At 39.4% G+C, this 23,576-nt stretch overlaps 1 protein-coding gene across 1 annotated transcript in view; it reads left to right on the forward strand.

The window, feature by feature from the left end:
* The window catches only part of LOC132395219 (CD226 antigen-like), a 67,188-nt gene that overhangs the window by 22,490 nt on the left and 21,122 nt on the right, over nucleotides 1–23,576 (forward strand). Inside the window, exons 3-5 of the mRNA XM_059971509.1 lie at nucleotides 622–954; nucleotides 22,090–22,168; nucleotides 22,266–22,326. Of these exons, the coding sequence (XP_059827492.1) occupies nucleotides 622–954; nucleotides 22,090–22,168; nucleotides 22,266–22,326 (473 nt within the window). The remainder of the gene's footprint in view (nucleotides 1–621; nucleotides 955–22,089; nucleotides 22,169–22,265; nucleotides 22,327–23,576) is intronic.

Here is a 23,576-nt window from a genome sequence, read left to right on the forward strand (position 1 = left end):
TTTCTTAGATAAGAGCCCCAAACTGCTCACAATACTCCAAGTGCAGTCTGACCAATGCCTAATAAAGCCTCAGCATCACATCCTTGCTTTTGTATTCTAGTACCTATCAAAATGAATGCAGATATTGCATTTGCCTTCCTGACTACAGAGTCAACCTGCAAGTTAACCTTTAGAGAATCCTGCATAAGGTCTCCCAAGTCCCTTTTTGCACCTCTGATTTTTGAATTTTCTCCTCATTTAGAAAAGAGTCTAATCCTATATTCCTTCTACCAAAGTAAATGACCACTCACTTCCCTACACTGGTATTCCATCTGCTACTTCTTCTAATCTGTCTCAATCAGATGTTAATTAATATTAATTGGTGAGTTAATGACTTCAGAGCATTTTATTGCCTTGAGGGAATGACACTGCCAGCCTATTGGCTACTGGGAAGATATTCTTTCTAAATTTGTTAGAATATATCTGCTTTTATCAAACTCAAAGTTAAAGCCTACTATGGGGAACACTGATGCTTTAAACTAAAGGAAACTAGCTCACTTCAAACTTAATTAAAATTTGTACATGATGATATTAGGTATTAAATTGTGTTGTGCTAATTGCCTTCCTTAATTATTTTTAAAGCAAATTTTTCCAGCAGTCGAGCAGCAGATACCTACGTGACATTGGTCCCAGAGAGCAATATGACCTTATTCTGTGAATATCCAAGTGGGAGGCGTGTTCGACAGGTGATGTGGGAAAAAGTGTCCGAAGAAGAAATAAACACAATAGTAATCTTCAAACCTCCATCAGTATTCATTGGCTATGACTACAAGGAAAGAATCCAGTTTAATGAGCTTACAAACAACAGTCTGATCATACAGAATATGATGTCAATCGATATTGGAAGATACTATTGTGAAGTTATCACAGATAATGGAAAATGGACCAAAGTCTTTGATATTGGTATGGATAGAGGTTAGTGTTTATTTTTATCCAGTTTAGCCATCTTCACTTTCCCGAACACTTCTGTGGCAGGGTTAATTCCGGGACATAATTGTCATTTCATGTTCTAATTTAGAAAAATACCAATAGATCTGAACTCACTTTTATTGACAAAGGGGTGATAAAAGAGTGATACAGACTTTATTTTAAATGCTGACAGACTTGGCACGTTTAAAATTTGGACTGTGGATTCCAAACCAGAAGACAGCGAATAAAATAAAATTGGATTTTAAAAAAGGAGCTAGTGCTTTCCCGGAATTTATGACAAATAAACTCTTCGTGGGCTTCCAGCAGGTACAGGTATCAATGATAACTAACGTTTTGAAGTCAAACTCTGCCATCTTCTCAGGCATCATCCCTGAAGAAGATGGCAAAGTTGGTCATCAAAATGTTGGAAATAATTGATACCTATACCCAGCTGGAATGCTGAGAAGAGTTTATTCATAAAAATTGGATTATGTTTCCTCATTTGGATTGGGGGGTTAAAGGCTAATGGCTAAAGGCTAAATCAAGCAAAGTCTAAACAGATGCTCTACAAAATAAGAGAGTTTGTAGTGGTTTGGCCAGCCTGAGATATATAGTGGAGACATTAAACAAATGTATACTTCATCTTGTTTATGCATTTGGAGATCATTGGCAACACATTTCACTGTATGTTTCAACGTATACGTGACAAATAAACTTGCATTTTGGGATCAGAGAGGAATTTCCTCTCAGAAAGTGATACAAGTTGATGATGGTTTGGTCACGGTAAACCATCGTGATGGGGGTGTTAAGTCTCACAGAAGCAGAAACAGGGAAATATAAAAAGTTTTTGATTCATACAGTAAAATTCCAGTAAGGAGAGTGCCCCAGAGGATATAGGAGAATTTCACTCTCCTGACACAATATTTTATATTTCTTCAACACCAAAACAATTATGATTAGCTACAGTTTCAATTGCTAACTTTAACACTTGTTATACTGTCATGAGAGATAATGAGAGGCATTGATCATGTAGTTAGTCAGATGCTTTTTCCCAGGGCTGAAATGGCTAGCATGAGAGGGCATAGTTTTAAGGTGCTTGGAAGTAGGTACAGAGGGGGTGTCAGGGCTAAGTTTTTTACGCAGAGAGCAGTGAGTGCATGGAATGGGTTGGCAGCGTTGGTGGTGGAGGCGGAGACAATAGGGTCTTTTAAGAGACTCCTGGATGGAGCTTAGAAAAATAGAGGGCTATGGGTAAGCCTAGGTAGTTCTAATGTAAGGACATCTTCAGTACAGCTTTGTGGGCCGAAGGGCCTGTATTGAGCTGTAGGTTTCTATGTTACTATGTCATGTAAATGTACAAAGTAACATTTTAGTAGTAGCAGATCACAACTAGCAGAATCGCTTTGAATATTCAATACTGATGTCTGTTCCAAAAGCCTCTGACTACAACCTATGAGCGCAACCCAAAATATATCCCTTTTGTTACAGCGCTGAGGGTGGTGCCATGAATATGCAACCAACTAGAATGTTAAGTGACAAAATAGCTCTGCCCTGAATTGTGTAGTAAGTGGCAGGGATGCACCTTTCACAATATGCTAATTGCAGGAACATTCATCTATCGTCTTCCCCTGTGTAGATTCAATGGGACAAAATCCGAATAATCGGTTTCACTAGCCGCAAGGTATCAGATGGAAGTTACGCATTTCCCTGAAGACAGGTTCTCCTTTTAGTTAATCTACAATGATGCTATCTAACATTATCCACCTTCCAAATAATAATCCCTAACAGCGGATGGCTTGTACTGGAAGAATTTGTCGTTCCAAGTTTCTGGATATCTTTTTCCCCTCTTCTTCAAAGGTTGGATACACTTTCATCAATCTCATTGAAATATATGCTGAAGGTCCCAGAACAAATACTCGCCATTTTCCCTCTGTACCCACGCAGAAACCTCATAACTTATACCCACTCAAAATGCTGGTGTTGAACTCAGCAGGCCACCCAGCATCTATGGAAAAAAGTACAGTCGACATTTCGAGCCCAGACTCTTTGGAAGGACCTGAAGTGTCAACAGTACTTTCTTCTCCATAGATGCTGCCTGGCCTACTGAGTTCCTCCAGCGTTTTGTGTGTGTTGCTTGGATTTCCAACATCCGCAGATTTTCTCTTGATCGTGACTTAAACCCACTAAACGTTTCATTCATGTTTTCTTCTTAGCAGCCTAATTCATGAAAGAATACTCCAAAACTGCTTGTGAAATTTCATAAGAGTGAAGAATAAAATTGAACATCTCCAGATTCACTGCTAAAACATCACTCAATATGGTCAGCAGCAGAAGTAAACATTTTATTATTTCTTCACCTTGCCAGATGGGATGGTTTGAGAATCAGATATCTCTACAGTTTACAGAGAATGGTGGAAAATAACAAATTAAAAAACCCTGAGAGAGTGCCAATTCTGTGGGCAAAAATGCCTTGTTAATGAGAGAGGTCAGAGGAGAACAGCCAGACAGGTTCAAGCTGACAGGAAAGCAACAGTAACTCAAATAACCCGCTGTTACAACAGTTGGTGTGCAGAAGACTATTCTCTAAACTCCTAACACATTGAACCTTGAAGTGGACAGGCCATAGCAGCAGAACACCACAAACATACATGAAGAATCTAATAAAGTGGCCACTGACAATATATTCCTTTAAATACTGGAATGGGATTGTAAGCTTCCCTGAACCAGAAATGATCATGTTTCTTTGCAAACAGTTTATTTTCATATCTATCCAAGTCATCTTTTTAATAGACCTTCATGCCTATCAGTATATATTTTTTCAATAAGTATATCTTCTTACATCTTGGAAAAATCGAAAGCAGCTTAGTGATTTCAAACACAGTTCGTGGTTATCCTATGTGACAGATTGTTGCACATTGTATCAGGAGATTAAATTTAGGAATGCGTCTGGCACAAAACTGCATCCCAAATCCACCGTATTGGTCTCAGTTGTAAACTAGCTGTCCACTCATTTACATGTCAGCAAGCCGTCGGTTACTTTATTCAGCCATTTTGACCTATTTATGAAAAGGCTTTGTGGTCCTGTTCACAGAATGAAATCTTGTTTGACAGTGTAGATCAGCTGTAGGACAGAAAAGAATATAGATAGAATCAGCGGAAGTGTTAAGAGCAATTGTATCTATTTATTGTGCTTATTAAAGACTATATTTCATGGACAATGTACAATGCATAAAACATTATTCAAAGTAGGTAACAATGATTCTAATGTCTACAGCATGAACAGATCTAGAATTTTTAAAAATTGCTTCATTTTTTTCTTTAAGAACACAGAATTCAGAAAATGATCAAAAAGACATTATTAGAGAAATGCTACACTTGAGGTTGCAAAAGTATAGTAACATGAATGTAATAAATCTTCATTGTATGGGTGTACTATAAATAGTACAAATTTATGACCAGTCAAAACTACGTCTTCCTTCCTTCTCAGTCATCCTGCCCCAACAACTTGTGTATTCCCAGAGAAATGATTCTCTCAGGACCTGTGGAGCCCTTAAACATTTGTTCAGTTTCTAGAATTGTAACCATTAAACTATCTCAGACTGTTCCAAGTAACACACACAAAATGCTGGAGGAACTAAGCAGGGCAGGCAGCATCCATGGAAGGAAATAAACAGTTGACATGTTGCACTGAGGCCTTTTGTTAGGACTGAAAAAGGAAGGGGGAAGAAGCCGGAATAAAAAGGAGGGAGAAGGGATGAATTACAAGCTAATGGGTGAAATGAAGTGAGGGGGAAGGTGGGTGGGTGAGGTGAGCTGAAGTGAGAAGCTGGGAGATGATAGATGGAAAAGGTAAAGGGCTGGAGAATAAGGAACCTGATAGGAGAGGAGAATGGACCATGGGAGAAAGGGAAGGAGGAGATGATAGGCAGGCAAAATAATGGGGATCCAGAGTGGGAAATGAAAGAAAAGGGAAGGTGGAGGGGGAAATAACACCAGAAGTTAGAGAAATTGATATTCATTCCATCAGGTTGGAGGCTACTTAGACATAATGTTACTCTGGATCTCCAGCATCTGAAGATTTTCTTACGTTTTATGCTCAGTGATGACTTTATTAGGTAGCAAATATGAGGAAATCTTCAGATGCTGATAATTCAAACAACAACACACACAAAATGCTGGTGGAACACAGTAGGCTAGGCAGCATCTATAGGGAGAAGCGCTGTCGACGTTTCGGGCCGAGACCCTTCGTCAGGACATGCACATTTGTCCTGACGAAGGGTCTCGGCCCGAAACGTCGACAGCGCTTCTCCATATAGATGCTGCCTAGCCTGCTGTGTTCCACCAGCATTTTGTGTGTGTTGTTGTTTGACTTTATTAGGTACCTCCTTTCACAGATAAAATAGCCGTTCAGTGTATGTTCATGTTCTTCTGCTATTGTAGCTCATCCACTTCAAGGTTTGACAAGTTATACATTCAGAGATGCTCTTCTGCACACTGCAGTTGTAATGCATATTTATTTGAGTTAATGTTATGTTCCTGTCTGCTTGAACAAGTCTGGCCATTTACCTCTGACCTCTCTCATTAACAAGGCATTTTCACTCACAGAACTGCCTCTCATCAGATGTTCTTTTGTTTTCTGCATCAATCTCTGTAATCTCCAGAGATTGTTGTGCATGAAAATCCCAGAAGATCAGCTGTTTCTAAGATTACTCAACTACCCCATCTGACACCAACACTCATTCCACAGATAAAGTCACTTAGATCACATTTCTTCCCCCATTCTGATGCTTAGCCTGAACAACAATTGAACCTCTTGACCGTGTCTGCATGCATTTATGTATTGAGTTGCTGCCATAGGATTGGCTGATTAGATATTTGCATTAGTGAGCAGGTGCTTATTAATATGTGGGAATAGACTGTGGAAGATTTTAGAAAACACATGATTCTTCCCTTAACTGAAAACTGATTAAACCTCAGCTGATTTAAAATATTGCTATAATTACCCAGTACTCAATCTTAGGCAGACTTAAAAAAATGTTTTCAAAATATGATGTTATTCGGTTAGGAGACAACTCTGTGTGTCCTGTTCACATCATGTAAGTTTAGTCTGGGACAGTGATTTTATGGGGCGGGTGAAAAAAAAATGACTGTGTGGGTTAATGATATTCCTGTAACAAAGAAATAAGGAATATACTGTACTTCTTGGATTAACTCAAGTTTTTAAACTTCATGTTAACTCCACGGGCTTGGACCATCCTATGATTTTGGGATGTTGTGGTATTGTTATGATGTCCTTTATTCCATGGAAGTGTTTGTTTGTGAAGTGCATGCTACGCAGAAAGCTAAAGTCTGTTGGATTTATTAAAAATACTTTGTGTTTAATGAAGTAGAAGTTGTTTGCCTCAAGCCATAGCACTATTTGTATTCTTTTATTTGTCTTAATGGATGGACGTTCAGTTTTGTAAATAGTTTTGTGCAGACTATTTCATCCTTTGTCGAAGAAGTGTCTTCAATTTAAATGAGTAATTGGACCTCCATAAATTTATACTTCAGGTCTTGGGCTGTGACATGCCACAATGTTGTCATTGCATTTATAATAATAAACTATGATTAAAGGAACTGCCTGGATTTCAAAGAGAAAAGTGGCCTTAAAATATAAGAATAATGGCATTTAGTAATTATACTGTGGAAAGGTAAATGTGTTGGGGTTTGCATGAAGTTTAAGCAGCAGATAAATTTAAAGAAATGTGTCATTTTCAAAGTTCAAAGTAAATTTTATGATCAAAGTACAAATATGTCACCATATACAACCATGGGATTAATTTTCCTTGAGATTCATTGGTATCTGATAAGATGGTGCCAGCAATCATTGGCGACTTTCTGTGAGCTTCAGAAACTTTAGTGAAAGAAGCAGTGTAAACATGATTTATTTTTAATCTGCTTTTATTATTAATTACTGTGCAGGTATATTGCAATTTGCCCCTGCCTCAGTGAATCAGTTCATTTGTGATATATCTGCCTGTTGGCTTTGACTGTTGAACAATTATCCAATGGTGTGATTATCTGTTATCTTCTCAAATGCAAATGCTAAAATAGATGTTGCTTTTGAACACGGTTAATCGTTAACGTTCAGATTGTGTAAAGAAAATGTATTGCTTGTTTAGGAAAGGTAGCTTGCTTAGAGAAACTGTCATCAAGCTATCTATGAGATACAAAAACATGTTGGAAAAACCTTAAATGTCAGAATGATGTATGGTTATTTTGAGAAATGCTTTATAACCTCAGCCCTCAACCTTGCGCAAAGCAAGTCACTATCAACAGGAAATCCACACACTTGAATAGGCTTCGTTTCCACATGTTTTGTTATAGGTTCACAATAAAAATATGACCACTTGTGTTTTTAATGTGCTAAAGTTCATCATTTGCAAGCATCACAGAATATGTTTCTCCTTTAGATTCAGATTCTTATTTACTTATCACATGTAAATTGAAGCTTATAATGAAACACATTGTTTGTGGTAACAACCAACACACGTAAGGATGTTCTGTGGGGAAGCCTGCAAGTTTTGCCACACATTCTGGTGTCAATATAGAATGCTCATAATTCATATGACAAGCAACAAAATAACTGCAGTAAAACAAGCCCCCTTTCTCCCTCCCTCCAAACCACACACCCACATGGACAGTCCTCCAATTCCGGGACCGGCCTCTGGGCCTCCGGTCTTCACTCTCCAGGTTTTGGCGACCAGAATCCTAGATCAGGCACTGGGAATTTATCACCTTTATGCATTCTAAGGCCTCCAGCGTTTTGTCTCCCGTGGTCTCCTTCAAGAAGTCTCCATTATTTTCGTGAACTAACCATTTTGAAAAATCAACTTGCTATGATCAACGACATCCTGTTCTTTCTTATTTTCTTTTCTTTGTTGTATATAATCATGCCATCCCAATAGCTATTTCCACTGGCCTAGTTAAGACTCTGTGATACTTTGGAGGACGTGTCATTCAATATGTGGTTTGTGATCTGATACTGATACAAACATATTTAGAGTTAATCTTTAACAAGATAGCTTAATGAGATTAAAGAGAAAAATTGTTTAATGGACTAACTCTTGCACCTTCTGCTTAATATATGCATGTATGCACTGTACTGCAGCTGGGCTTATCATTGTCAATAGAATAGTTACCATTTTCACTGTTCTCTTATGTGCAAGGGGAGTCAGATATCCCATCACTGCGACCTCACACCACCTTCCAAGTATTTAATGAAGGAAAGAGCCACCCAACAAAGACAGGGGAGTCCGTGGCAAAGGAATAATAATTTTGTAGACTAAATAGGGTGATATTATTGGAATAGACACGTGTTAGAGAGCAGATGCAATTAATGTTGGTTTCCTCTTTGAATGTGACAGCAGATTAGGAAAGATGAATCAAAATTTGATATGTCATTTAGAGGCAGTGAGCCCAGCAATCAGTGGATAAGCAAGTTTATCTTGTTTTAAAATAATTCTGCCTCTTATAGGCCTGCTCTCCAGTAATCAAGTTCATGTTTATTGTCGTTCAACATACATATGTATAAGCTAAAAGAAACATCATGGTGGAAATCATAATGCATATAGTTATGATACAGCACAATACAGTCACTAAGTAATATTAGCACAAGTCTCTGAGTGGCGTGGCCTGAATATTGGTGATGCATAGGAGGTTGTCTTGGAGCCATGTTTCCATTAGGTAAATGCACACAACAGTTCCCCATCTCGTGCTGGGACAGTTGCAGATGAAGGTAATCCAGTTTAGTTTCCAGGAAGTGAACATCAGAGAGTAGAATTAATGGGAGAGCTGGCCTGCAGGGGTTGGCTTTATAACCTAGCATGTCCTCCAGCACGCTTACTGTGCTTCTGTTTTATCTCACCCCATTTCCAGTGTGTCCTCCGCTAGCTGAAAGTAGCAGGTGTCACTGTGGTTTAAGGGTCTGGTCCATGTATTAAGCTAATGCTCCGCAGTTCTTATGTCTTCAGTCCTGCTAATGAACTAGACTTGGAGCATTTTGTAATATTAATGTCCAAAAGGCTCTAGCAATCATAAGAAAAATGTATAAAGCAGACATTTGCACTGTTTGTCCAGCTTGCTGTGCCACTTCTGAGAATGGCGTGATACTTGAAACCAATCATAGTAATGCAGAAGTAGGCCATCTGATGTATCTGGTGCAATGTTAACATTCAACACTGGCATCCTCCCCTTCTAACTACCTCCTTCAAATCTGTCACTGCTCACCACTCGTGACTTTCTTTTCCTATGAAGTCTTGCTGCAAATGTACTGATATTATCTGATTCAGCTGTGTGGCAGCAACATTTGTTTACTTTGTGAGAAGCTGTCAAACCTTCATCCACGTTCCCTCCCTTCCTGGAGTTGCAGAGTATTTAGAGCACAGGCAGGCCAGTTGACACATCTGGTCTATTTTAGCATTTATGTCTAAACAAGCTTAGTCAAAGCTATTTCATTTGAGCTTTTCAGCATTCTCTTCCAGTCTTTTCTCCATCACCTCCTTATCATGTTGTCTGTTAAATTATTCCATGCCATCTGCCTTGGCCATAAGACATCAGAGAAGAATGAGGCCACTGAGCCCATTGAGTCTGCTCAACCATTCTATCATAGCTGATTTATTATCCTTCTCAACCCCACTCTTCTGCATTCTCCCTGTAACTGTTGACACACTTACTAAGAACCTAACAACCTCTTCTTTAAAATATATCTAATAACTTGGCCTCCACACCTGACCATGGCAATGAATTCTGCAAATTCACCACCCTCTGGCTAAAGAAATTCCTCCTAATCTCTGTGCCCTCTTGTCCAAGACTCCCCCAATATAGGTATCACCCTCTCCACATCCATTCTATCTAGGCCATTTGTGGCAATGAATTCTGCAGGTTCATTATTCTCTGGCTATCTTGATATAAACCCACAGTCCATTTTTTTTTAAGTGAGCCGACAAGTGAGCTCTAATAAAAACATTCTTCTATTTGATGCTAGAAGAATCGAAATGCGCCAGAGTGGTACCTTAGCCCTTGAAAATCAAAGATGGCACATAGCCAGTTATTAACAGTTAGCTTTCATGATACTTATTTTAAAATATCAGAATCAAAACCATACTTGATATTTCAATCATTAATGTTGATTGTAAGAATGCACAGTCTCCAATAGCACAAATTATTAGCTTGCATTTCATTACTTTTGCAAAGGCATTAACTAAGATGCAAAGTAGTTCAATTCAAACTCTGTCCGAGCAAGTATGAATTAATAGAGAATGGTTTCACTACTAATATAACCCAATTCCTGGGTAAAATGAAGTGTTCTGAGAATGTATTCCACTATTTTATAGGATACTATATTAATTAACATGATGAATCTTATTGAAGCAAATAAGATCATAAGGTATCGGAGCAGAATTGGGCCATTTGGTCCATCGAGTCTGCTCCGCCATTTCATCTTGGTCAATTTATTAGCTTTCCCAATCCCATTCTCCTGCCTTCTCCCTGTAACCTTTGACACCCTGACTAATCAACCTCTGCCCAATGATGTGGTCTGTATAGTCATCTATGGCAATGAAATCCACACATTCACCACCTTCTGCCTAAAGAAATTCCTCCTCATCTCTGATGTCCTTGTATCCTGAGGCTGTGCTCTCTGGTCCTAGAGTCCCCACTAAAGGAAACATCCCCTCTGTGTCCACTCTGTCAAGACCTTTCAGTATTTGATAGGTTTGAATGATATTTTCCCCTCAATCTTCTAAGTAGATGTAAGAAATTCTGATAGGCTGATGCATCCTTAATGCAATCTTTTACATCCTATAAGGCAATTCTCAGCTTGTAGCAGTGATAGTCTAGCAGTTGCTTACTCACAAAAAGGGAAAACTAAGCATAAGGTGGGCTGTTCCTATACATATAGTATCGAGGTTGACCCAAACTGTATATCAGTTTTACAAATCCATGTTAAGAGATGTGTCTCCTACAGCATTTAAAACACAAAATCACAGATTATGCATATTTCCTGAATTGATGCCCATTCTGTAATTTTCTAAATTTCCAAGTCACATTACTTGTTTTTGAGCCAACCATTCATTTGTGATCATTAACCATATAACAATCACAGCACGGAAACAGGCCATCTCGGCCCTCCTAGTCCGTGCCGAACTCCTAATCTCACCTAGTCCCACCTACCCGCACTCAGCCCATAACCCTCCACTCCTTTCCTGTCCATATACCTATCCAATTTTACCTTAAATGACACAACTGAACTGGCCTCTACTACTTCTACAGGAAGCTCATTCCACACAACTATCACTCTCTGAGTAAAGAAATACCCCCTCTTGTTTCCCTTAAACTTCTGCCCCCTAACTCTCAAATCATGTCCTCTCGTTTGAATCTCCCCTACTCTCAATGGAAAAAGCCTATTCACGTCAACTCTATCTATCCCTCTCAAAATTTTAAATACCTCGATCAAATCCCCCCTCAACCTTCTACGCTCCAATGAATAGAGACCTCACACTTCTCAGCATTAAACTCCATCTGCCAACATTCAGCCCATTCTTCTAACCGGCATAAATCTCCCTGCAAGCTTTGAAAACCCACCTCATTATCCACAACACCTCCTACCTTAGTATCATCGGCATACTTACTAATCCAATTTACCACCCCATCATCCAGATCATTTATGTATATTACAAACAATCATTAAAACAAATTTAAAACTATCATTAAAACTAATTTTGTTGGAACTTATAATTTTCACTATTTTTGAATGAATCTTAAAGGCATCCAAATAATTTTATATCAAAACTCAAAACAATTCCACCAGTATTTTTGCCGAACCTATTCTGTCTCATGTGCGTGAATGGCTTTGTGTTTTAACTCAAAGAATGAATATATATTCAGCTCTTCCCTCAGGCTTGGAATTCTCATTTACGTACTTCACTGTTCCTTGTTTAAAATCCAAATGATTCAGATTCAGCATTTGATCACTTGTACGTCAAAACGTACAGTGAAATATGACATTTGCGATAACAACCAAGGGATGTGCTTGGGGCAGCCCACAAGTGTCACCACACACTCTGGTGCCGACATAGCAAGCCCACAATGTTCATCAGAACAGCACAAGTAACAACAAAACAAGCCCTTTTCCCATCCCTCCCAGCCACCACCCACTCACACACCCAGACCTCCAGGGCTTCAGGGCTGGTTACCTCCTTGCCTCCAGTCCATGACCCTGGAACGACAGCCTTGCAAGGTGGGTGTTTCCTATAAAGGAGGAGCCTAGGACCAGAGTGCATATCAATTATCTCTCATCTATTTATCTTTTAAGTTGCAAGGCAGCGGCTAACTCAATTTTGAACAATGCTTGGTGTTCTGAAACCATTTCCCAAGATCCATTTAATTTTTAATGAGATTCCCCTTTACTACTAAACTCTAGTGTGTGCATACAGAGATCCATCAAACACTCCACAATGACTTGGCCTCCACAGCTGTCTGTGGCAATGAATTCCACAAATGCACCTCATACATTATTTTCATCAGCATGCACGTGAATAGACTGCTAATTGCATAGTGCCTTCCAAGTTCAGCATAATGCTTTGACATTATTGTTGCTACGTCTTAAGTCCTGCAACTCCTTATTCAATGACATTATTGAGTTGTCTACACATGCACCATTGTTCAAGAAGATGGCTTATCACCACATTCTCAAGGGCAATTTAGTTTAAACAACAGCGGCTGGTACTGTCAAGGATGTCTTCAGTCTATCAATGAATGGATCTCTTTCTCTTGAATGTATCAAAAACATCAATCAACTCTCATCTATTTTTCTTTTAAGTCGCAAGGCAGCAGAAGACTCCAGTTTGAACAATGCCCGGTGTTCTAAAACCATTTCCTAAGATCCATTTATCTTTCATGAGCTGTGGTGTTTAGAGCTGAATGATGTTGAGAAAAATAGAAAGTTCTATGTTTTGGAAACCATAGAAAGGGTGCAGAGGAGATTTACAAGGATGTTGCCTGGATTGGGGAGCATGCCTTATGAGAGTAGGTTGAGTGAACTCAGCCCTTTCTTCTTGGAGCGACAGAGGATGAGAGGTGACCTGATTGAGGTGTGTAAGATGAGGAGAGGCATTGACCGTGTGGATAGTCAGTGGCATTTTTTCCCCAGGGCTGAAATGGCTAACATGAGAGGGCACGGTTTTAAGGTACTTGGAAGTAGGTACAGAGGAAATGTCAGGGGTACGTCTTTTACACAGGCAGTGGTGAGTGTATGGAATGGGCTGCCAGTGACTGTGATAGAGACAGATACAACAGGGTCTTTTAAAAGACTCCTGGATAGGTACATGAAGCTTAGAAAAATAGAGGACTATGGGTAACCCAAGGTAATTTCTAAAGTTAGAACATGTTCAGCGCAGCATTGTGGACTGAAGAGCCTGTATTGTGCTCTGGGTTTTCTATGTTTCTAACAATGTAGGGTTTCTAACCACTTCTTTTCAAGACCACAAAATATATTGGTATTAGTTTTGAATTTTTGTGTGCTCGTCTGTGAAATTTTAATATGAAGCTCAAAGTAAATGTTTTATTACTTAAGTGTTGTCATATCCTACCCCAAGATTCATTTTTCTTCCAGGCATTCACAGTAGAAGAAAGAAATACAATAGAATCAATGATAACATACACTTAAAGACTGACAAACAACTAATGTGCAAAAGAAACCGAACTGTGCAAATACAAAATAAATAAAAAGCAGTATTCAGAAGTTCAGTTGTAGAGTCCTTGAGAGTGAGGCCATAGTTGTGAAACTAGTTTGGTGTTGAGGTGAGTGAAGTTATTCACGTTGGTTCTGGAGCCTGAATCTATTGCTTCTAACATTTTACTATGTACAAAGTAATCTCCTACATCTTTGTTTTTGGTTTGAAGTGAATGAGGTCATACTTGTTTTTAATAGCCATTTCCTAAATTTTCCCCAATCAGGACAAGGAGTGGGGGATGGGGCATGGGAGGTGTTACTAATGGGCCCCTCAAGCATTTCCCCCATTGAATAGTCTCAGGGTTCCTTCAACCCAGGCTCTGTTTGTGATGCTTTCCCTAAGCCCCTTGATTCCGTAGTAGACTATCCACTTGTGTAGCTGTGCTCTTACTTGAGTCACAGGCAAACATGGGTCATAGTGTCATAGAGTCATAGAAAATAGCAGCACAGACACAGGCCCTTTAACCCATCTAGTCTATGCCAAACTTTTTAGTCTGCCTACTCCAATCGACGTGCACTAGGACCATAGCTCTCCATTCCCCTACCCTCCATGCACCTATCCAAACTTCTCTTAAGCATTAAAATCAAGCTTGTGTGCACCACTTGTGCTGGCAGCTCATTCAATACTCTCACGACCCTCTCACTGAAGAAGGTTGCCCTCATTTTCCCCTTTAAATTTTTCACCTTTCACCCTTAACCCATGACCTCTGGATTGTAGTCCCACCCAATCTCATTGGAAAATAGCCTGATTGCATTTTCTCTATCCATAACTCTCATAATCTTGTAAGTCTCGGTCGAATCTCCTTTTTATCTTCTAGGTTCTAAGGAATAAAGTTCTAACTTATTCAATCTTTCTTTATAACTCAGGTCCTCCAGACTTGGCAACGTCCTTGTAAATGTTCTTATTTACATCTTTCCTGTAGGCGGTTGACCAAAGCTGCACACGGTACTCTAAAAATTAGGCCTCACTAATGTCTCATACAACCCCAACATAACGGCCCATCTCCTGTGCTCAATATTTATAAAGGTCAATGGCTCTATCTACCTGTGATGCACCCTCAACCAATTATGGACCTGTATTTTTTTGTTCTACCTCACTCCTCTGTGCCCTTCCATTCCCTGTGTAAGACCTACTCTGGTTGGTTATACTGAAGTGTCTTGTCTGCATTTAATTCCATCTGCTATTCTTCGGCCACTTTTCCAGCTGTTCCTAATCCTGCTGCAAGCAGTGGATAGTATCCTGACTGGTTGCATTACAGCCTGGTATGGAAACACCAATGCCCATGATTGATAAAGTTTGGAGAAAGTGGTGGATACAGCCCAGTACAGGTGGATACAGGTAAAGCCTCCCCACCAATGGGCACATTTACAAGGAGTGCTACCATCATTAAGGATCCCTGCAATCCAGGCCAAGCTCTCTGCTCACTGCTGCCATTGGGAGGGAGATACAAGATCCTTAGATCCCACACCACCAAGTTCTAGAACAATTATTATGCCTCATCCACCAGGCTCCTGAACCAATATGGATAACTTCACTCTTCTCAACACGGAACACAACAAATAGACTCAATTTCAAGGACTCTACAAACAATGTTCTCTGTGTTATTTATTTTATCTATTATTATTATTACTTTTTTGCATTTGCAGTTTTCTTCTTTTGCCCATTGCTTGTTTGTCAGTCTTTGTGTTGTTACGTACCCCGTAACTGGGTCACTTACCAGCAAAGATAGAGAGATCTGTTGAAGTCTGATGGTACTATGTTTAACAGTATTTATTGATTAAAAATACACAAAAATAATATCAATGCAAACATACAGATAATATACGTCGTCAATACTAAGTCTAAAAGCGCAGGTATAATAATAATCACTAAGAAATAGCTCTAACGTTGTCTAGGGGGATAATGTATTGTCCGATGGAAATATAAAAGTCACTCAAGTTCATGCAGGCTGCAGCCTTTGGTTGGAGTCAAGAGAGAGAGTTTTAAACTTGCCCATTCCTTTTATGATGTCAATCCTTTGAGAGCCGTTAGGGCTGATTTCTCCTTTGTTTTAGCTAAAGCCGTTCTTCCGTGGTAAGGCCCACCGATTCCGAGGCAAATGGAAAAGGACGCCCGTGGGCTTTCCACCGGCTGTCGCTATTACGCTGTTACAGGATTTCTAGCGTTTCTTTTGGTGCGTCTGAAGGGGCTGTTCCCCAGACCCTCTTTTATCCTGACTCACAGGGTCGCAGATGTCAATCAGGTCGGGATGATGCAATCCCTCAACCAACCCCCTCTGATCATCCCCTGAGGGCTTCCACGAAGTACAGTACTCAATACACAATTCCGTCTCCAAGAGGCAACGGCCATTTTCTGTGGCTTTGTATCGCTGAGGGCCAGGACATTCCAAACGTCTCTCTCTCATGAATTAATAGCAATCTTGCGATTCTCAAAAAGGAGGGGGCTACTTTGGACCCTTCGGCCCCTCAGAGTTGGGCACAGGCGTAACAGTATGTAGTTTTTCATTAATTCTATTGTATTTTCTTTTACTGTGAATGGCTGCAAGAAAATGAATCTCAGGGTAGTATAAGGAACATGTACATAATTTGATAGTAATCTTACTTTGAACTTTGGATTTATGTTTAACTTTATAAGTCCATCCGGCGCAACCTTGTGAGTTTCAGTGTGCAAAGTTGCAAACGTTTAATGCGTTAAGATCGTTTACCCTGAATTACAGACTTCAGCAATTTTCCATCTGCAGATGATGAGCAATCTGATGTATAATTCCCTGACTTCTTTAGAATTTTTAAACAGTGTTTGCAAGTTTCCTTTCTAGAGGAATCACATAAGAATACATCAGAAAATTATTGTCCTGTTCTCATTTGCCTGCTTTAAATCCCTAGGATAGAAACCATTTACTCCAGGAGATTCCCTGGTTTAATATTTGCTTTCTTGGCCTGTCTATCACACTTGGCTTTTCCTTTACTGTGAATATTAATATCACACAATTAATTAACGTCTTCAATTCCATAACTAATTAATTTGTTAGCTGCTACACCATCTGGCCTGGGATCCACAATCTGTGACAGTACATCATCCAGGACATGCCCTCTTCTCTTGCTACCATTAAGAAGGAGGTACAGGAACCCGAAGGCCCACACTCAATGATTCAGGAGCAGTTTCTTCCCATCAGCCATTAGATTTCTCAATGGACATTGAACCCATGAACACTACCTCACTACTTTTTTCTCTCCTTTTGCACTACTTATTCAATTTAACTATTTTTAATATGTATCTCCTACTGATATTTACAGTTTTTATTATTATGTATTGCAATGTACTGGTGCCACAAAAAAACAAATTTCACAAAGTATGCCAGTGATATTAAACCTAATTCTGGTATTACACCATAATATAAAGGAGCTGAATTAGGCCATTCAGTGCATCGAGCCTGCTCTGATCATGGCTGTGCTGATATGCCAACTTTTTACAGGACTGTAGATGACTGTAGATAAATCCTGAATTAAGCAGAATTATTTCATTATCTTACTGAAAATCCTCACAGTGTCCTTGTCAGTCCTGGGTGTGGCCACACACACGTGATTCCCACTGAGCTCCTGTCTCCATGTCATCCTGAAGACTATTGACGCTGCTATCTCTATACAATGTCAACCAAGGTGTTAAACACAAATAAAACCTTAAAAGTAAGGTTTAGTAGAACTTAGTCTTTACTTGTAGTCAAGTTACTTTGGTATGCCGGCATACAATTAGATCAAAGTTCAACTAAATTTTTATCAAAATACATATATGTCACCTTGAGATTCACAGGAGGACAAATAAATACAACAGAATCAATGAAAATCTACACACAAAGGCTGAAAAACAACTATGTGCAGAAGAAGGCTGACTATGCAAATACTGCTAATGTTAATAATAAATACATAATACTGCAAACAAGAGTGTAGAGTCATTGAAAATTAGTTCATAGATTGTGGAGTTAGTTCAGTGTTGAGGTGAGTGAAGTTAATTCCACATTTGAGTCACTGTTTACTCATCATGTTAAAACACAAGATTTAAAACACTTTGACTTTAATTACTGGCCAGGTTTACTCCGATCGGGTTTATAAATTTCTCTGGGTTCTAATCAGAAAAGTCTTCCTTCTGTGACGGTTGCTTCCAAGTTATCACCAACAACGTCCCTTCATCCTGCTTCTTCTGATTTTCTAGAAAATTAATTGTTGTACCCCTGCCTGGAATGTCATGATTGGAAGGCCATTGTATTCGTTTTCCCTTCTTAATTTAGTGACCTGGGAATCCTTTGAGGTTGAGTAAACTTCCACAATTGGAGATTGCTCTTCGGTTCCAACTTGTGTTTTACCAGGTTAGAGAATTCACGTTTTACATGAGTTCCAGGATAACTTCCTTTCTCAGAGTTCATGTAAAGATGACTTCTATTCCCATCATGTTCTAGAAGAGTCAGACTTCACTTTAACAAAACTGCATTTTAGTTCATAAACACAAGAGATTCCACTGCGAATCCATGGCTTTCTCTACTGATACGATGAAGCCACCCTAATGTTAGAGGAGAGATACTTCATCTGGATATCCTCCAATGTGAACGCATGAACATTATTTTCGCTAAATTCTGGTAATTTCTCACCTCCCCACCCCCTGTGCACACACTCTCTCTTTTTCAATTCCCTATTGGGCTCAACTCTGAAATCTTCTCTTTTCACCTGCCCATCACTTCACTGTGGTACCCCTCCTCTTTCCCTTTCTGGCATGATGCACTCTCCTTATTGATTACTTCTTCAGCTTTTTACCCCTTCCACTTGTCTTCTTCTTCCAGTAATGTTTAGTTGTAGTTGCAGACCAATGTAAGATGCATTATCGCCACCTACTGGTCATTACTCAAGCACGCCAAATATTTTTTCTTCCAAGTAAGTCTTCCTCCGCAATCCTTTCATATTTGTGTCACTATAACCTCACATAGTACTTTGAGTATTAAAACCCCTGACCATTAGCTGACAAACCTCTGGCATTACATAAACAAGAGAAAATCTGCAGGTGCTGGTAATCCAAGCAGCACACACAAAATGCTGGAGGAACTCAGCAGGCCAGGCAGCATCTGTGGAAAAGAGTACAGTCAATGTTCCAGATGCAATATTTTTTCTGCCCTACTTTTAGTTTGTACTGTACAATTTACCACATCTGCCATGAAAGTAACAAATATTAGTTTATCAAATATCAATAATCCTTTGTTATAAGATCATGCATTTTACACACTAACCTATCTGTCTTCCCAGTCACACTATGTCCTGGACTTTCTGAAGAGCCTCTGCATATGAAATGCCCATTTCTACCCAAACACACTGTACTTCCACACCTTTCTTGTGCACCGGACATACTGCATAATCAAAACTATGTTCGCCTCCACCTTTGCTATATTTTGGCTGAATGCCTTCTCCACAATTACCATAATCATGTTCTCAACCACATCTACAACTGTTTTTTACACCTACACACAGCTACTACATGACCAAACTTCTGGCACTGCAAATATCTCAGGAGGGACAGCATGCACATAGCTCATATATAACTCATATAGGCTAAATTAACCCTATCCGGCAACTTTTTTCCCATCAAATTTAATCAACACCAATAAGATATCTATTCTTATTCCACTTTGAAACCCTTTTAAACATTTGGCATCTACAACTTTACCCCAACGCCATCACTCCCCCCCAACTAAATTATTTTAAACTTGGTCCATGAATAAATCTAGAGGCACTCCTGTACTTACTCCCCAAAGCCACTGTTGTTCAATATAATTCTTTGGTGTTACTTTTCTTTCTCCCAAAGCTTTTAACCCTTAATCTTTCTCATGTTGCTCACCATTTTTACAAAACACCAAGAATTCCCCATCTCTTAAAGGTCTTACACCCACAGTATCTCTTAAAATTTCTTTAAAATCATTAGTTAATCTAAAAGGAATATATCAGATCCAGCTCACATTCAAAACTCAACCTTCCTTACATTATTTAAAGCCTGTCTACTGCTTTCATCACTGGATGATAAGCCATTACAGGCTTCAATTTGCCGCCTTATTTTTACATTCCCCAGAAACCTGCAATTTGCCTTCCTCCATACAACTTCTATCACTCAGTGCCATCTTCCGTTCACTCCCTCTGTCTTCTTCCTCACTTCCTGGCATCTCTACCTCACAATCCTCGATTGAAACCCTATATCTAACTCTGCACTCACGTGAATGACATCCTTCATGGAATGTCATGATCTCTTCCACCCATCGCCTCCCAGCTTCTCACTTTATCCCCCTCCTCCAGCCACACACCTTTCCTATCACCTGGCTTCACTTATCACTTGCCAGCTGATATTAATTCCCCTCCCTCATCTTCTTATTCTGGCCTCTTCCCCCTTCCTTTCCAGCCCTGTTGAAGAATTTCAGCCAGAAGTATTGACTGTTTATTCATTTCCATAGACACTGCCTGACCAACTGAGTCCCCAGCATTTTGTGTGTGTTGTTCTCTACCTGATTCTCACTTTATTAGTGATCATTTATAGGGGTGGTTGAACTTTCCCTCACATTCAAGAGATTTATGACCATAAAAATAATGCAATAATTGATTGAGTTTTGATGTAGCCACAGTCAGGTGTGTCAGAAAACTGAAAGACCTACTTCCAGTAATGGAGCATGCTGGGCACCTTAAAGTGTGGGAGCAACAAACCGGGCCTGCAGAGACAAAGACATGCACACTCAAAAGCCTATGCTCGAAAGGGAGTGCCTCCTGCAAGTAGGAGGCCCGATTGATTCACTGCACTATCGATCAGCCGCGTGTGCACTCGCCACAATCTCACAATTGATCTGATACGGTACCGGATGCAGGAATTGTAAAATAACCCAATCAGGTCTTTACAAGAATCAAAGTAGAAGGGCCAATTCTGTCTGCAGAGTGTGAGATTAGTAATATGTTATTTTGGAGCCCTCCGTAAACATCTCTCCTATTTCTCCAATCCACGATCCTGCTGCTGTTAAGAACTCACAACTCCTCCTGAAATGATTTAATTCTCTTAGGTGGTGGTGGTGGGGATGCCTGAAGATACACAAATTAATTGTTGATCATTTCAACAATAGCTATCACTTACCCCTGCTGCTGAAAGGCCCATGGATTGTTACTATTACTACCTCACTATTTGGCTCTCCTTTTGCGCTCTTTTGATCTTTTATCTATTGCCCTGTTCTGATGCCACAAAACAATGAACTTCGTGACATATATCAGTGATAATAAACCTGATTCTGATTCTGTGCTCAAGCCCAGACCATGGTTGTGCAGAGTTCATTATTGTAAGGAACGTAGGAAGTAAAACACTGCAATGTAAAGTGGCAAGATAGGTATGGACCGTGTTAGGTGTCTATTATTCTGAACAGAGGATCTTAAAAAAGCCTTTTTTACTTGCACTTGTACAATCTTGAACCATTTTCACCTCAACAGGATGGAATTCTGGATTTTGACCTCGGCTGACTTTTCTGTGATATGAGATAATGCGTACTGGCACATTAATATTTTCAAAGTGACTTCTGAACTATGATGATTTAATTGTTCTTTAGGAGCGGGAACAACAATAAAATCTCATGGTAAAAACAAAATAAATGCCCACAGCTCTAGCAAATCAAACATTGTTATACAGAGCATAAGACCATAAAACATTGGAGCAGAATTAGGTCATTTGGCCTATCAAATCTGCTCTGCTATTCCATAATGGGTGCTATATTATCCTTCTCAAACCCATTATCCTGCCTTCTCCCCATAATCTTTGATACCCTTACTAATAATCAAGAATCTATCAACCTCCGCTTTAATTATACCCAGTGTCTTGACTTTCACAGCTGTCTGTGAGAATGAATTCCACAGATTCGCCATCCTTTGTTGAAATAAATTTTTCCTCATCTCTTTTCTAAAGGGACATCCTTCTATTCTAGTCCTGTGTCCCTGGTCCTAGACACCACCCCCCCCCCCCCCCCCCCACCCATTAGAGGTAACATCCTCTCAATGCCCACCTTATCTCGGCCTTTCAATGTTCAACAGGTTTCAATGAAATTCTCTCTCATTCTTCTAAAATCTGGCAAGAACATGCCCAGAGCCATTAAATTTTCCCCAAACATTAACCCTTTCATTCCTGGGATCAATCTTGTGAACCTCCTCTAGACTCTCTCCAATGCCAGTACATCCTTTTTTAGACAAGCATTTTTGAACTGTTCACAATACTCCAAGTGTGGTCCGACCAAAGCCTTTTTAAGCATTGTTTGACAGGTAATGTCTTCCACCACTTACTTGGTATATAACATTCTTTTTATCTTTATTTACAGGCAATAAAATGCTTCCAGTTATCGGTGCGGTTGCTTTTGGGATCCTTTTCTTGGTACTGATTGTTGGCTGTGTGTGGAGGTGTGTTCTGTGGTTTTATCATAAATTATGTCTGGAAATAGATTAGTGAAAATGATTAATTGGCATAATTACTAATGTATCTTATTCTTTTCATCAGGAGAAGTAAACAGAAGAAGGCTAAAAGAGTGTTAAAAAGCAAGAGCACCGAAAGAAATCAGGCAAGACAGCATTTGTTCTTTAGCCGGAGGGTGGTGAATCTGTGGAATTCACTGCCACAGGTGGCCATGGAGGCCCATCATCGGGTTTATTTAAAGTCGAGGTTGATTGGTTCTAAATCAGGAAGGCTGCCAAGGGTTAAGGGGAGAAGGCAGGTGAATAGAGTTCCAAGCGATAATGCATCAGCCATGATGGAATAGCAGAACAGACTCAATGGACTGAGTGGCCTAATTTTGCTCTCATGTCACATGGTCTTATAATTATAATCTGCTAACATAAATTTAATGATGAGCTACATCAACTTATAATTATTATTTGTAATTTAAGAATGAGTTTCTTCATGTAAATAAATGAAAAAATGCACACTTATTGCACAAGATGCACTCTAATCCTAATCCGCATATTTATGCACCAGGTATCGTTTGAAATAGGGGAGTAGGCATAGCTACTGTACTGCTGTTTCAATGTTTAAATAGTTTGGACTACAAATCAAACTATTGTGTTTGCTATATGTTAATTTTATCAATAATAAGACTAATGGTGGAGTCTAGGACCAGAGGGCACAGTTCAGAATAAAAGGACTTCCTCTTAGAACAGAGATGAAGAGGAATTTCTTCAGCCAGAGGGTGGTGAACGTGTGCAACTTATGGCTACAGATGATTGTACAGGCCAAGTCATTGGGTATATTTAAATGGAGATCGATGTGTTGCTGATTAGTAAGGGTGTCAAAGGTTACAGGGAGAAGGCAGGAGAATGGGGTTGAGATGGATAATAAATCAGCCATGATGGAATAGCAGAGCCAACTCAATGGGCCAAATAGCTTAATTCTGCTCCTACTCTGGTGCTAGAAGGTTTGCGAACTCTTTAGAATTTGCATAAATATGACCTACAATATGATCAGATCTCCACGTAAGTCCTAAAACTAGATAAAAAGAGCCCAATTAAATAAATAACACAAAAACATTATACCTGTTCATTTATTTATTGAGAATAATGATCCAATATTACATGAATTTATTGGAAAAAGTATATGAACCTTTGCATTCAAGAACTGGTGAATTCCCCTTGTACAATAACTTCAACCAAATGTTTCCAGTAACTGTTGATCAGTCCTGTACATTGCTTGGAGGAATTTTAGACCATTCCTCCATACAAAACTGTATTGACATGCATCAATATTTCTGAGATACCCTTCATGAACAGCCCTCTTCAGATCATGCCACAGCATCTCAATCGTGTTAAGAGCTGGACT

This window comes from Hypanus sabinus, chromosome 1, assembly GCF_030144855.1.
Source record: "Hypanus sabinus isolate sHypSab1 chromosome 1, sHypSab1.hap1, whole genome shotgun sequence".
NCBI lineage: Eukaryota > Metazoa > Chordata > Chondrichthyes > Myliobatiformes > Dasyatidae > Hypanus > Hypanus sabinus.